Here is a 14,366-nt window from a genome sequence, read left to right as displayed (position 1 = left end):
GTGTCCAGAGTCTTGGGGACCAAAAAACCTAACTCACACAAACAAAAACACCAGTACAAAATGTAACCCTTTAAAATTCTGAACTGAACTTTTTACCTTTCTTCACACTTCAGTTCTGCATTGGTAATGTCACAGAAATATTTTCCTGGAAAGACATCAGGCTCAAGTTTCTAGGCTTTCCCTCAAATTCTCTAAACCTCCAGTTCATATCACAGAATAAAAAGGGGGAAACTTTCAAGCATTCTGAGCATCTGCTTCACTTTAAAAAAAAAAATTAAAAATGACAGTGCTGTCTGCCAACTTCTACTCTGCATACAGGAATTTATATTACTCTGTGATCAGAAAGAACAGGTGGATGATGCATTCTACAGACAGCTCAGAGTAGCCTTATTGGCATACCCTGGTCCTGATGAGGGACTTCAACCACTCAATTATCTGCTGTAGGAAAAACACAGCAGGACATAGTCAATCCATCCAGTTTCCAGAGAGCCTCAATAACAACCTGCCATGCCAAGACAGAGACATTATTAGCAAAGCCGAAGTCCACCTGGAATTGAATCTAGCAAGGGTTGTCAAAGGCAACAAAAAAGTCTTTATAACTCTGCAGGTGACAGAAGACAGGTTTGGGAAAATGTGAGACTGCTCTGAATGGAACTCAGGACAAGGCTGAGATACTGAATGTCCTCTTTGACTCAGATCTCTGTGAAACCATTAAATGTAGAACTGTTAGTCTTCACTTACAATAAATATAAAAGTATAATAAAAGACAGCACAACCTTAACTTGATTTAAATCTAAACTAGCTCAGGGCATGAGTCAGATAAACTAGTGACCCGTGTTCCATTTGCCAGCCCAAACATCCCCCAAGTAAGATTAAACATACCTAAGTAAAACAAATCATTTGATACACCAAAGAAGGATCAACATAATGACATCTGGAATTACTTTTCCAAGCTGAAAATAAAAATAGAAATACTCATCCTCCGTAATGTTTTGGCTACTTTGCATCTGATGGAGGGGGATACCCTGTTACAGTATGCCATTAACCTCCCGTTATTTATCTCTTTCATTTCTTGGAGTGAATGATGTGCTAAAGCAGGGCATCATACAGAAGGAAAGCTGGGGAAAATCAGCTCAGGAAGGAAATGGCACACCTCACCTGCAGTTCCAAACAGTTCAGAACTAGCAGATCTCAAATGTAGGACTAAAATGTAAATAATTTTTAAAGCATAAAGTTTTCAACACCAACAGTGATATCAATAGCATCCCACTTCTGTAGTACATTAAGCAAATGTCAGACATCTCCCAATGTCACTGGGGAGATGAAGAGGGTGGAGCAGGTATGGTTTCATTCCCATTGCACTCCTACAGTAGCCAAGCACTCTCACCAAGGTGTTCAGCAAGGCTGTGTTCTTATTCTGAAAGGATTATTCTGCAAACAGATCTAGTGGAGATTTAATTTTTTCCCAGCTTCCCCCACCATTACTCACCTGACCTATAAGTAGCCTTCATAAGCTCTCTGCAGGCAATATAATTGAATCCAGCTCCATTCCTGAGCACCTACAAAGAATATGCATTAATGCTTCGGCCCCACCCTCAGGCACAAATTAATCATGAGGCCACATCAGAACCTCTGCAGAATGAGGGTGTAAGGATAAGAAACTCCACTATCTGTAACTAGTGGAAACTTACTGAGATTATACATGAAGGAAGGAACACTCCAGATCCCATGTCTGACAAGTCTACTTGGAAAGGAGAGAAGCTCTCTCTAGGCAGAGTAAACCCACCCTTTAAGCACAAAGTAGAGTGGAATGATTTCCATATTCAGATGCCTTTATCCAAGTGATGTCATCTCATCCTTCCCTACTTACTGCTATCCAGTAGGGAAAATGAGCCATACATTGCCATGTTGTACAATGGAAACAATTATAAAAGATCCTACAGAGGGAAGACAAAGAACACTACTTTTTCTTTCACTGCTAATGAGCAGCGTAACAAAAAATGCCTTGCAAAGAATCCTGACATTACTTAGTGTTAATTACCTGTCTACTAATTTCTTCTCCAAAGTGGTTATGTTGGAAATGCAGCAACAAGGAACCCAAGAGCGTTGTATTCACATGCAGGAAAAAACCTCACAATGCAGGCACCTCCATCAACTCCAGAGCTGAGCTAAATGCTATGCAGCAACATTAACAAAACTCTAAAAAATTAAATTAATAAATAAGTTAATAAATTAAACAGTAAAATAATCCCTCACTAATCAGTTGTATGTTCTTGCTCAATTTATATTTATAAAGGAACAAAACTACAGTTAATGGACTGCAGTCTATCTGCAATGCCGATGCTAAAAGCCTGGCCATTCCTGGATTTCTGTACTTTCTACCATCTCCAGTGATATGCCTCTGTCTGCATGACTTTCAAGTTTCTTGTCCTCCTCTTAAAGGCTTTAATTGTTTAGTCTTCTACTCAACTGCCTTCCTCTTAACATCCTAATCCTCCTACTGTACTTTTCTCACAGACATACTTCTGCCCCCTTTTATTCTACTTATATTAAGGTGAGGATATACTCAGAACTTATTTGCAAAGCCACAAAGTACCTTCTACTTCAAATCCTCAGTCAGACCCAACTTAATCCAAGAACTCTTTGTGAAATATAACCCTAGTACTGATTTGTATGTGCAGACACAAAGAATTGTGGCTCTTGCAGTTTACAATATTATTGTAATTAGTAATTATCACAAAAGTCTGGATGTCCAAGACTGTTGGCAAAAGGTTGTTAGGAACATTTACATTCTGTGACTAAACATATGTGGACTGCTGTGATTCTTTTACAGACCTGAAGCAAATAGGAAAAAAAAAGCCCTCACAAACAAGAGTGCCAGTACAGGAGTCTGCTGTAAAAGTCCCGTTTCTAAAATTTATTTCTTCTGGAATAAAACATAAACTGCAGTAACAATTCTAATTCTTCATCCCAACTCAGTGGCTTTTAACAAACAGCTCCTTCAGTCTGTAACAAAGGCATACATGCACTCCCCATCCTTTCAAGCTGGGGATCTGCAAAACAGGTAACATTAGTTCACTCCTCCTAATAAATACACAAACACCAATTAGCTAAAAGGAATTATACGGCCACATTCAGGGCAAAGTAATATCACCCTACAAAGCACAAAAAACTTACTTAAAATGTGGAAATTGCACAAAATTTAAGTAAGAGGCAGGGCTTCACTTTGGATGGTAGGAACACCTGACATTTCCACTACCCTTTTGTTAAACCATACATCCACAAATGCTGATTAGATGTCTACCTAGAGTGCAAAGAAGTCAAGAGAAACAACTCTTGCATGCAAGACAAGTTAAGAGACAAAGCACAAGGCAGCCTTTGAAAGGATAGATATCTATGTGAATCTAGAGCTAAGTAGTTAAAACAGGTACCCAAAAATTTTGGGTGCTGTCTCCAAAAACATGTAGACACAGCTGCAAATTTTACTAGAAACTTAATTTGTTCTTGATCATTTCAAACATATCCAGTAATTTGATCAAACATGAAGAAAAAGTACTTGAATCTTTTGTTGCAAAAGAAAATGCCTAAGAAAATCTACTGAAGATGATCAGTGCTCTATGTTCTCACCATAATCCTGGAAAACCACAAGCACAAGGAAATGCATAAGCAAATTGAAAAATGCATTCACCCACTGCTATCCAGTTCCAAGTTTTGAAATATCTATCCCTTATTTCTGCTCTTACATACATAAACTTGGCATTCTACATTTAACTTGACAAGATTTCTCACTTGAATGCTTATGATTTACAACATATTTGCCATTTAATTTACTGGAACTGCCATTTTATCTTGGAGGATTTAACTAAAGCTGTTTCCATATGTTTTAAGCTGTAAGCTTGAGACCATGGATTTGGAACTGTACAATGTTTTTCTATTGGGCAGGTTGGCATAAATCCCATATGTGGTGTATATTCACATAATACCTCCAGGGCACTTCAGCAGGACACCTCCTATGAGTCAAGTGATCATGCTGTTTTCCAACATTATGGAGACTAGAGTTCACATTCAAGAGGTGAAGGATATGTCACCATTTTGTTCCCAGCAGTTCACAATAACTTTGTTTTAAATTCTACTCATTTTACTCATTCGTGAGAGTCAGTGTCTCACATTACTCTCAAGCAGAAGAGACAGACATTTTTAATGCTTCCACTTTTTCAGCAAAGACACAGCTGGTTAGGAACTGGTTAGGAAATGCAGACTAAGCCAAATCTCACCCACTGCCAGACATGCATACCCAATTCTTGTCTCACACCATGCAGCAGCAAGCCTGCATGTCACAGAAGTGCAGAGACTGTGCCTTTCTCCTACTCTCTAAACCTGCCTGCCAGGCTTTGTGAATTATAGAGCTAGGAAAAGGTTTCCACAGGGTCCTGTTGTTAGAGATATGATACATATGGAGGTTCCACACTACCCTCTCCTCTTTCTGAGAAAGGGGGTATCTCTGTTTCCCAGTCACATAGGTCTCAACTGAGGAAAACAGAAATTTGAGAGGTCTGAGTGCAGGATTAGATAAAGTTCACAGTGACTCGAGAGTGAAATACTAGCCCTGGTGACATCAACAGAAAAGCTCTCACTTACTTGAGGGCCAAGATTTCAGCCCATATCCCAAACTAAAGTGTTTTTTAAGCTGATGAAATTCAGGCCCTGATCCTGTAGGAGATGTACACACCTATCATTTCACATACTGAGCAGTTCAAATTCCACTGAGCAATTAACATCAAATAAAGTAAGTCAGTAAGTTTTAATGAGATCTAGTCTCTAATTGTAACTACAGCCTTAAGGTCTTACAGTGTAGTGAAAGCTGATTCAAATAGCACAAAAGCAACTCCAGGGGTGCTTGCTTTGGTTCTTTTTTTTTTTTTTAACTTACTTTTGTCTGATCATCAGCTTTAAATACATAGCAGATACTTTGCTGATTTGCTGCTTCATCCTTTATCAGACAAGCAAAGTAGCTCGGATCATGGCTGTTGTGAATCAGTTTGTGGACCTGCTGTGGCTTGTATTCAAACAAACTCGAACAAATTAAAGGATCCCACTGCTGGGTTTTCCCTGTGTCTGGCTCACAACGCAGACTGGCTGGTGAGACACAAAGTCGGATTTGGCTGACGCTGGGTTCTTCTTTGGAAGACTTTGCACTGAGCAACTGGATCTCGGCCACAATCCAAGGCAGCATTGACATAGTCGTTAGGGAATGCACTGGGAGAGAACCCACAAGCTGGAGACTGAAACTTGCTGAGAAGTCACTAGGTGCTTGACACTTCTTAACTTTGAAAGTTATTGGCTCCATTTTACAGTCCTTTACCGAACCTGGACTAATTCACCAATATTTCAGTTCCATGGAATGACATTATCTGGAGGCTGGATGGCTCCTTTGATTAAGGAACAGAAGAGTTCTGAAAGAAAAAGGAAGAGTTATGTAGGTGCTGGAACTGTATGAAAAACCAACTCTCAGTAACCCAAATAATTAATAGCTTAACATCAGAAGAGAGCTACCATGGCCCATCTAGCAAATTCCCCCTCTTTACCTTGGGCCTCACTATTTCAGGTCCAACAAACATAATTGTAATAAATATATTGCTTGGGAAAGAGTCAGTCCTGATTTAAAATTTGCTTTACGACCTTAGCTCAACTATCTAATGAGTAACTAAATTACAATGAACATTCTTTCTAGCCTGTGTCTGTTTCATGAGCAGGCACATGTAAATCACACTGGCCTATTTCAAACCTGTTATCACAGGAAGAACTCAGCTGAGCTATTCTGACCTTCATGACAGTTGAAGTCACTGACTGCTAAGACATATTTACATTTTGGGAAAAAAAAAAAAAAAGAAAAAAAAAAAAAAGAAAAAAAAAAAAAGTCAGCTTGACAACTTTCTTGTCCATAGGTGGATGACTTTTAATTTGGCTACTAACATGGAGTTGTTGTAACCAAACAGATATTTTCAATAAATAACACCCTAGAAACCACTGTCACCTAAAAAGGCTAGCAGCAGTCAACTGAGTGATCGCTGAAAAACCTGTCAGATAGCAGTCACAAGCAGCAGTCCTTACAGCAATTCTGGGAAGAACCAGATGACGATCACAATTCATGGTTATATTTTAACACTGGTCAGCCAGACAGAAATACTTAAATGTTAGCCAGACTGACATTGTATCATTTTCATTTCTTAAAATATCAAATGGAATATACCAGTAACACACAACCCTGTTGTAAACCTGTTATACCCAGCATTTACTACCACTACTGTTATTACATATTAGTACTTCTAGTAATGAAATCCAATAATTGCATTTATTTATAAATTCCATTTCACAAAATGCAGTCCATGAAAACATATAGATTGTCATTTGTTATACTAGCCTGTTTTAACTCCTCTTTAATTGATCCTAGTTTCAGCTGTTACATTATATTGTGTGAGACTGACACAAGGCTGACAGGACTTCAACTGCCTGTGTTTAAATACCAGGACAGTAGTTCACCATCAGTCTTATGAGAGTTTCCCATTATAACATCTGTTGCAAAAACATAAATAGTACCAAGATATCCTTAACAAACATTTTAATTACATGTGAACAAGTATTGAATAAGTGGCATCTGTTTACTGTGGTAACAGTATATCTTGTCTTTATTCATCTACAAGCATGATCAAAACCAGCACTATTTTCCTCAAGAGTTTCCATTAAACTTTGTCCTTCATTTGCTCTTGTACTAATATTTTCAGACTGAATTTTTAACAGTCTTTCACCTTGTTGAAAATGAAAGGAAAATTCAGGATTAAAAAAGCCACAAAACTAACTTTTTAAATTTCAAGATGGAAATTAATTTTCAACTGTTTAAAATGCAACCAATCTGTAAATGTCCCAGTGGGGAAAAATGTTTCTGCAGTAACTGGCAAATGGTAAAAACAACAGAACCGCAGAAATCATCTTTGGGTGCATTTATGTTTCTGAAACTTTTTCATCTTTTGACACATGAACACTGGCAACATTACCAGTTCCAAGAATAGCAAATTTAGCAAGAGTGCAAGTTTCCAAGACACTATTCAATGACTTCATAATAAATAGCATTCTAGAAGTGTAGATCAATTTTTTTAAAGTCTTTTCATAAACCTCTGTGTATCTGCACATGGGAGGTGTGGGGGAAAGGGCCATGAAAATCCAGAATTTGTACACCTCATTTTAAGTATACTACAACTGGGAGATTTCATTGTTTATTTCACAAATGAGCAAGAAAATAAGCATATTTTAGACTAATATAAATGCATTACTATTGGGGATTGATGGAGAGACGGAAACCCTAATTTGGTCATCAGAATTTAATTTTACTCAAGTTTTCCAAGAACTTACATACCATTTCAGTACAGTTAATAATTTCTACTACAATAATTAAGTTAAAATATCATACATGCAACTTACGCATTTTACAACATCTTTATCATAAAAAATTAATTAAATCTCTTCCCTTAAGCAAGTTTAATCCCATCTTCTCATAATCTCAAAGTTCTGTTTGTCCTTGCCATAGCATCCTAGTCATCAGACTAGCTAAGCTAATTAAGTCTGTCTTACTCTCTGTCTTGTGTATTCCCACACATTACATCCTAAATGAAATGCCATTAAGCTGTGGCAGGGGTGGTTCAGGTTAGGCATCAGGAAGAATTTCTTCATTGAAAGAGTGGTAAGGATTGGAAGAAGCTGCACAGGGATGTGGTGGAGTCACTGTCCTTGAAGTGTTCAAGAAACAACTGGATGTGGTACTTGGTGCTATGATCTAATTCACATGGCAGTGTTCAGTCAAATGCTGGACATGATGATCTTGGAGATCTTTTCCAACATCAATGATTCTGCGATTCTAAATGGGATAGCAGCTTCAGGAAGCATTTTTACACCTTATTAGCACAGACTGCTAAACACAGTTACCATTATAGTTTTCCATCAGCCAAGAATCAAAATGGTCTCTTCTTTGACAAACTATTACAATTTTTTTCTCCTTAACTGCAACAAGGAAAAACAGTTCAGCAACTGCAGGGAAGACTGGATTCATTCATAACTACCATGGTGTGTAGTCTAAACTACAAAAAAACCAAGGTTTTAGCTTTTAGTGCTCTTGTCACTCAGTGGCATAGATAATAATCTCAGGATAAGAAAGCCTAAGAAAACTTTATTCTTAGCTGAAAGCAGGAGAACTGAGATACCACACAGACAATGATGTATTAGCCACATACTTTTTGTAGTCAATTTCTTATTTGTATTTTCTGAGAACCCTTCTTAAAAAATGTAATGAAAGGCAAGTAAAAATACAAAAAAGGTCACCCTTGCTTCAATCAACTTTTCAAGTTTCTTTTTGATTACCACCATCTACCATGCTCTTTTACCCCAGATCTACAAGGCAATGCAGCCTCAAAGAGAAATGAATATCACAATACAATATATTACTTTGCATGCTAACTCTAAGGACTGAACAGTATATAAAAAACCCAAGGTTGATACTCTGTCATACTTAAACAAACATTGTACTGCTGGAATGTATTTAATATAAACGTGAAGCTTCTTGGCATTCATCTCTTTTTTAAAATAATAAACACCTTGCAAAGTCAACAGCATAAATACTCAAATGTCTGCATTTGTTATTTCCAAAGAAAAACACATACAAATAAATCAAACCAGTTAAGTAGAAGTCAAAATGCTAGGTTTTTTTCCTAATGTTAGGAGAGGCTGAAAGTGCAGTTTCTCAGAGCACAAATTTAGCAGCATCAGAAAATTTCCTTATCTAACCCGTATCATTATGTATGTTACTGTTCTGCACGTTCCATTTCCCTTTCTCAGCCATTCTTTCTTGGTTTTCCCCTCCTGTCACTTATTGTAAACAAATCCCACCAGAAATTATGCCAATTTCATGCTGCTGGTGTTAATGTCCTTCAAATTTACACCAAGGACTGGGTTTTACTTCAAGACCATGAAGTATTTATGTACCTGCTTTAATTTAGACCTAAAAATAGTTTTGTTCTTCTCAACATGCCTATTCACAGCCATAAAATTAAGCACACATTATGGCCAAAGAGTAGCCATGCTCTCAGCCCATCCATGTCTGCCCTGACCCCACAGCTTGGAATTTTAGCCCCTTTACCCATCCCTGGTTGCCACCTCTTAGTCCATCCCCTCCAAAATTTGGCTCTGCAGGTGCCATAGGACTTTACCATACATATTAGTACAGTAGATTCAAACAAGTTTCCTCCTCCTCCCAAGTGTCCGATTAACTCATGCCTATTAAATGTTTATTTCACCTCTAATCCAAGAGGGAATATAAAAAATATAAAAATAAAGCTGTCCACTGGTTTCCTTCTACCTCAACTTTGATGTTCCTTTGGCAGCCCTAAGCGCCATTCAGATTCATTACTCTGGGCTTTGCTTAGCACACTGGGTGTCTCCAGTTGTTCTCCCAGCGCTCACAGACATAACTGGGACAGCTCCTCTTTCTCCTCTCCACTGGCATCTTTTGAAGGATCTTGGTTGCCCTTGCACTCAAAACTGAGAACAGCTTGAGTGGCACTCCTCAGCTGACAGCTTTGCTGCTGAGAAAGATATAGTTTGCAGAGATATAGAGAATATGGTCCTTACTGTTCCTACTGTTTAGCCTGCTTTGATTCAACTGTATTTGCTCCATCAGCATAAAAACAGTAGAACTGTAATGCATATTTACACAAACCACATGAATGTATCTATCCCTGCCTTCTATACCACGGGACATCAGACTATTATTAATGTAGAAGATACACATGGGAACATGTGTGCCCTTTGTCCTCAACTTCTCTTTTGCTCTAATCAACCCAGTCACTTCTCACAAGTGGGGAGCAGACTTAGCATGAAACACTAAACTGTTCTAGCAAAATCTGATATTGTTTTTTAAAACCCCAACCTAATTTAAAAAATACACATCAGACTCTTGCTCTCCAAAATCAAATTACATTCTCACTGTGTTTATGCCACCAAGTTAAAAGGGACCCCTTCAGAGAGAAGTCAGGGTGATAGCAAGACAGCATGAAAGGAAGCCCTACAGAAATTATTATTTCTGCCATTCTGGGCCTCATGTGAAGGTACATGTCTAAGCAGCATTGCATCATGCAAGACAGCTTTCCTTAAAACTCACCTTCCCTCAAGAGAGCAAAGACTATATCACAAGGGCAAGGTATTGGCTCCAGGTGCCAGTTGGTTAGATGGGGTCAGGTAAGCTTGGAGGTTAGGAAGGAGAATCTTGTGAGGTTACTGTGTTAATAACCTGGGAAAGTGAGGCACTGAAACTGGGTTTGTGCACCTGGGGGAACACCAGGCAGATTTGGGATAGACTCAGACTAATAGAGAAAAAGACAAAGAGAGGAGAGAGAATATTCTAAACCAAAAGAACACCACCCACACCCCCCCCAAAAAAAAAAAAAGCAGCAGAGACTTTGACAGTGCTGCAGCATTACCCTTCTTTTGACTTTTCTTTCTTCTCAACCAGACTAAACTCAATACAGACATGCAGCTAAAAGTTTTAAACTATTGTTCAGAACATTGGTAACTGCAGATTTAAGCAACCCTTCAGTATTCTCCAGCTCCTTCCCTGCTTTGGTAGCAGTTGGAGTGCTGGGACTCACAGCAGAACTGATGGGCTTACAAGACGTATCAAGCAAGGAAGCAGGCAGAGCTTTCACACAGCAATGAATAAATGAGGGGTTGAGCTAGGAGCTGAACGGAAAGATACCATCTTCCTCAATCTCTGCAGCTTTTCTGAGAGACAACTGCGCCGTTACTCCACATCAGGCTTGGGACATGACAGCAGCTTTAGTTTATGTAAGTTTCTGTAAGTCAGTTTTTCTCCCCTTCAAGTTAAGCAAAAAAAAAGCAACCATACAGCAAGGTCTTATGAAAAACAGCTGGTCTTAAATAGCACAAATTTGTTCAGCTCTTCTCTGCATGGCATTAGCACTGAACCCTGTTGACAAATGGAACCAGAGGCAATGGTACTGACTGCACTTCACCACTGATTATTTTAGCAGAAATATCATACTACTTAAGGATTATGAGGAGCCCTGGCCTGCAGCCAGAACTCTGGAACACTAGCCAGAACTAAATACCACTTGTCTCCCTCTCTTTCTGACCCCTAACTGAAATTAGCATTGTCTCTGCTCAAGCTGAGAGATTTCTCTATCCACCTGGCAGGATATGTAGAAAAACACAAATGAGAATATATATTAGCTGAGAACAGTGTTTAAAAAGGTTTTTTTATGCTTTTAAGGGCACTAGGAAGCATGATACACCCCTCTTGTTGCGAGGATATTCTTTTTATCTCATAGCCATTTATTATCTGCTGTTTCCTTCTGAAGCAATGGTTTGCTGTGGGCAACAGCATGTGCAGGTCCAGAAACCAATTTGCCCCAGAAATCAGTTTTAATTTCCATTATTTTTCCATTAAATGCTCACTTTTAATGCTTAAATCTTGTCAACAACTCCAAACTGGGTGCTGAATAACATTTGACCATATACTCTGGTACTGGTGCCAGTAATAAACACACCTAAAATATTTACCAGTACAGCCAGCATTTATATCACTTCTCAAATAAGTTTTAAAAACAGGCTATTAATAAAAAAATGCAACAAAATGATAGTATATTCTTGATTACAAACATGCACATTTATAATCAACTATCAAATGAAGAAAATAGCAGACTGTTCCTGCCCTTAACACCTGTGGCTATTTCCTTAATCAAGTCCATGGAAATTAATATGCTGGTGAGTGAAGTCTTCTGACTCAGCCTCATAAAGGCCTGAACAAAATACTGAGCTGTTCTACAACTGTAATGCACTTTAAAAAGATTTTTTTTAAAAAAAGCTTGCTAGGTAAATGACATTATGAATACCATTCCTTTCTATTCAATTGCATATCCACAGCCAAAATGCCTGCATTCTACTTCGCAGTTAACCAAATTAAAGTGAAAAAAGTGTCAAGCCATCCACATATCACTGAATGCGTTTCACTTTCCTTCCATCCTGTCGTTTTTCTCACCTGCAAACATTTCCACTTTTGTGCATTACCTATGATTTTCAGCATTCCTATAAAACAACCCGTGACAAATTTCTATTTCAGCACTTACAAGTGTTAAAAGTATAGTCATATGCATCAGCTCAGAGGTATTCGCTATTCAGAAACTGTATAATTTATTAATTTTGACCCACGATATTCCATTCAATCTCTAGGCTTAACGCAGACACAAATCCCACCATCTGCACTCCTAAAGGTCCCTACAGCAGATCTGCCATGTTAGCCTCTCTCCCAAATAAAACACAGCACACAAAGGTCTCAATCTTTTCAAACTGCGCTATAAATAACCACATTCGTTTCATACCTCTCGTGAAGGCAGTTTCAAGAGATCATTCCCTTGTTGACTTAGTTCGCGAATTTAAAGGGCCGTAAGAACACTGTGCCGCTGTGGGCGGATTGAAAGCTACATTCGGCTGTGCCGCGGTTAGGAAAGGTTCGGTTTTGCCCAGAGAAGAGCCGCTTTGCTGCTCTGAGACGGAGCGGGGTCTGGGAGGAGTTATACCCGGCGATGTTACACAGACGGGCGAGGAAACGGCAGACAAGAGAGAAGAACTAAAGGCACCTCAGGTCACTCACAGATGAATTTCAAGCGGGTCTTTTGGTTATTCTGACGAGGAGCCAGCTCTCCCAGAGCCCCACCAGCCGAGAACAGCGGCACCGGCGCCCCCGTCCCCGCTGCGCTCCCGCCCGGCCGCCCCGTCTCGCAGCAACGCTGCTCTCACAGCCAGAGCTGCGCCCTCGCCGGGAGCCCCGTCAGGAGCGACGGCGCGACCCCGCCGCGGGCGCCGGGAGCGCGCACCCGCCCCCTCCGCCGCGGGCACGGAGCGGGGCCCCGGCCGGACCCGCCCGGGCCGGAGGTTTCTCCCCCCCTGGCAGCGCGGGTGCAGGCACGGGCCGCCCGCGGCGGGTGCTGCACTCCTCGCCACAACTCTTCACTTCCTCTGCGCCAAGAGCTGCTCTTCCTCCTTCCTCCCACCCTCCCAAAACGCTGCTCGGCCCCGCCAGCGCCGCTCCCCCGGGCCGGCCCGCAGCGGGGCCCCACCGCCGCCCCCTGACAGGCCTGGGGCTGCCCGGTGCCGCTTACCGCCGCAGGATGCGCTCGCCGCAGGCAAGTGCCCTCAGAAGCGGCCGGGCGCCACCGGGCACCTCCCGCGCGGGGAGGCGGGAGGGGCCGGTATCGGGCGCCGGGCCGGGCCAGGGGCTGCCCGCCGCCTCCGGCACCGCCCGCCGCCTGCGGCACTGCCCGCTGCCCACCGCCTCCTGCCACTCTCCGCCGCCCGCCCGCCGCCTGCGGCACTGCCCGCCGCCCACCGCCTCCTGCCACTCTCCGCCGCCCGCCCGCCGCCTGCGGCACTGCCCGCTGCCCACCGCCTCCTGCCACTCTCCGCCGCCCGCCCGCCGCCTGCGGCACTGCCCGCCGCCCCGCCCCTACCTGCCGGCGGGCCGGGACGAGGAGGAACCCGCGCCGCACAGCGAGCCAGCGCGGGCGAAAATAGCAACAGGCGGCGGGTCCCGGCACAGGGGAGCGGACGGGACGGGCGCCCGGCAGAGACAAGGGCAGCCGGCGACAGGGGGGCACCCGTGTCGCGACAGCGGGCAGCTGAAGCCTCCTCCCGTCGCCCGTTAAGTTCCTCTCGAAGAGCATTTCGGCGACTTCTGCCCCTTCTGTCTGGCACAGCCTTTGATCTCGCGGAAAACGTGTCGTTGTCGCCTTGTGGTAGTGAGCCTGGGCGCATGGCGGGGTCAGCTGAAGTGGCGAACGAAGTTTGCTCACAAAACTGGAACGAGCCCGGCTGGCGAGCTCTAAAGCTGTCAAGTCCCCACTCAAATGTGGGCCCAGCCCTGGCTGAAGGGCAGCCTTTTGAGAGCTCACCTGAGTCACCTCTACGGCTTCCTCAAAGAAACCACACTTGCATATTAATAAAATCATTGTAAGAGTAGGTATTAGGAGGTCTTCCAGTTGCCAGAAAGGATAAGGCATGAATGGATATGGAGAGTTAATTATACTTCTCTGCAAGTGGAGATGATTAAGGCACCCTACATCCCCATTGGGCAAACCACTTTTGCATTTAATTAATTTCAAGTCTTCTCGGCAGCAAGACCACTGATTTACTTACTTTTCAGCCTGTCCATATTCGTAGAATCAGAACTTTCCAAAGGAAATCTGCTCTGTTCCTGTGAGGGAAAGAGTCAAGCTGTTAAATGCAAGCAGAATGTTGCCTCAGATTAT

The 14,366-nt window shown here is 41.9% G+C and overlaps 1 protein-coding gene across 5 annotated transcripts in view; it reads right to left on the bottom strand.

Moving 5' to 3' along the window:
- Positions 1-14,100, bottom strand: part of TBC1D1 (TBC1 domain family member 1) — a 105,343-nt gene extending 91,243 nt beyond the window's left edge. For 3 of the 5 annotated variants that reach the window (XM_066185606.1, XM_066185602.1, XM_066185603.1), the window contains exons 1-2: positions 13,569-14,100; positions 4,931-5,453 (exon numbers count right to left, since the gene is read on the bottom strand). In XM_066185606.1, coding sequence (XP_066041703.1) covers positions 4,931-5,347 — 417 coding nt within the window. In that variant the 5' untranslated portion in view covers positions 5,348-5,453; positions 13,569-14,100. Of the gene's footprint in view, positions 1-4,930; positions 5,454-12,440; positions 12,780-13,220; positions 13,394-13,568 lie in introns of those variants that run through there. The other 2 variants (XM_066185601.1, XM_066185600.1) reach the window with 2 other exon arrangements.
- Between the last annotated feature and the right edge of the window lie 266 nt (positions 14,101-14,366).

The sequence above is a fragment of the Chamaea fasciata genome, unplaced genomic scaffold, assembly GCF_029207755.1.
Source record: "Chamaea fasciata isolate MVZ Bird 193981 ecotype frontalis unplaced genomic scaffold, bChaFas1.0.hap1 SCAF_6, whole genome shotgun sequence".
NCBI lineage: Eukaryota > Metazoa > Chordata > Aves > Passeriformes > Sylviidae > Chamaea > Chamaea fasciata.
This window is presented reverse-complemented; position numbering and strand designations above follow the sequence as displayed.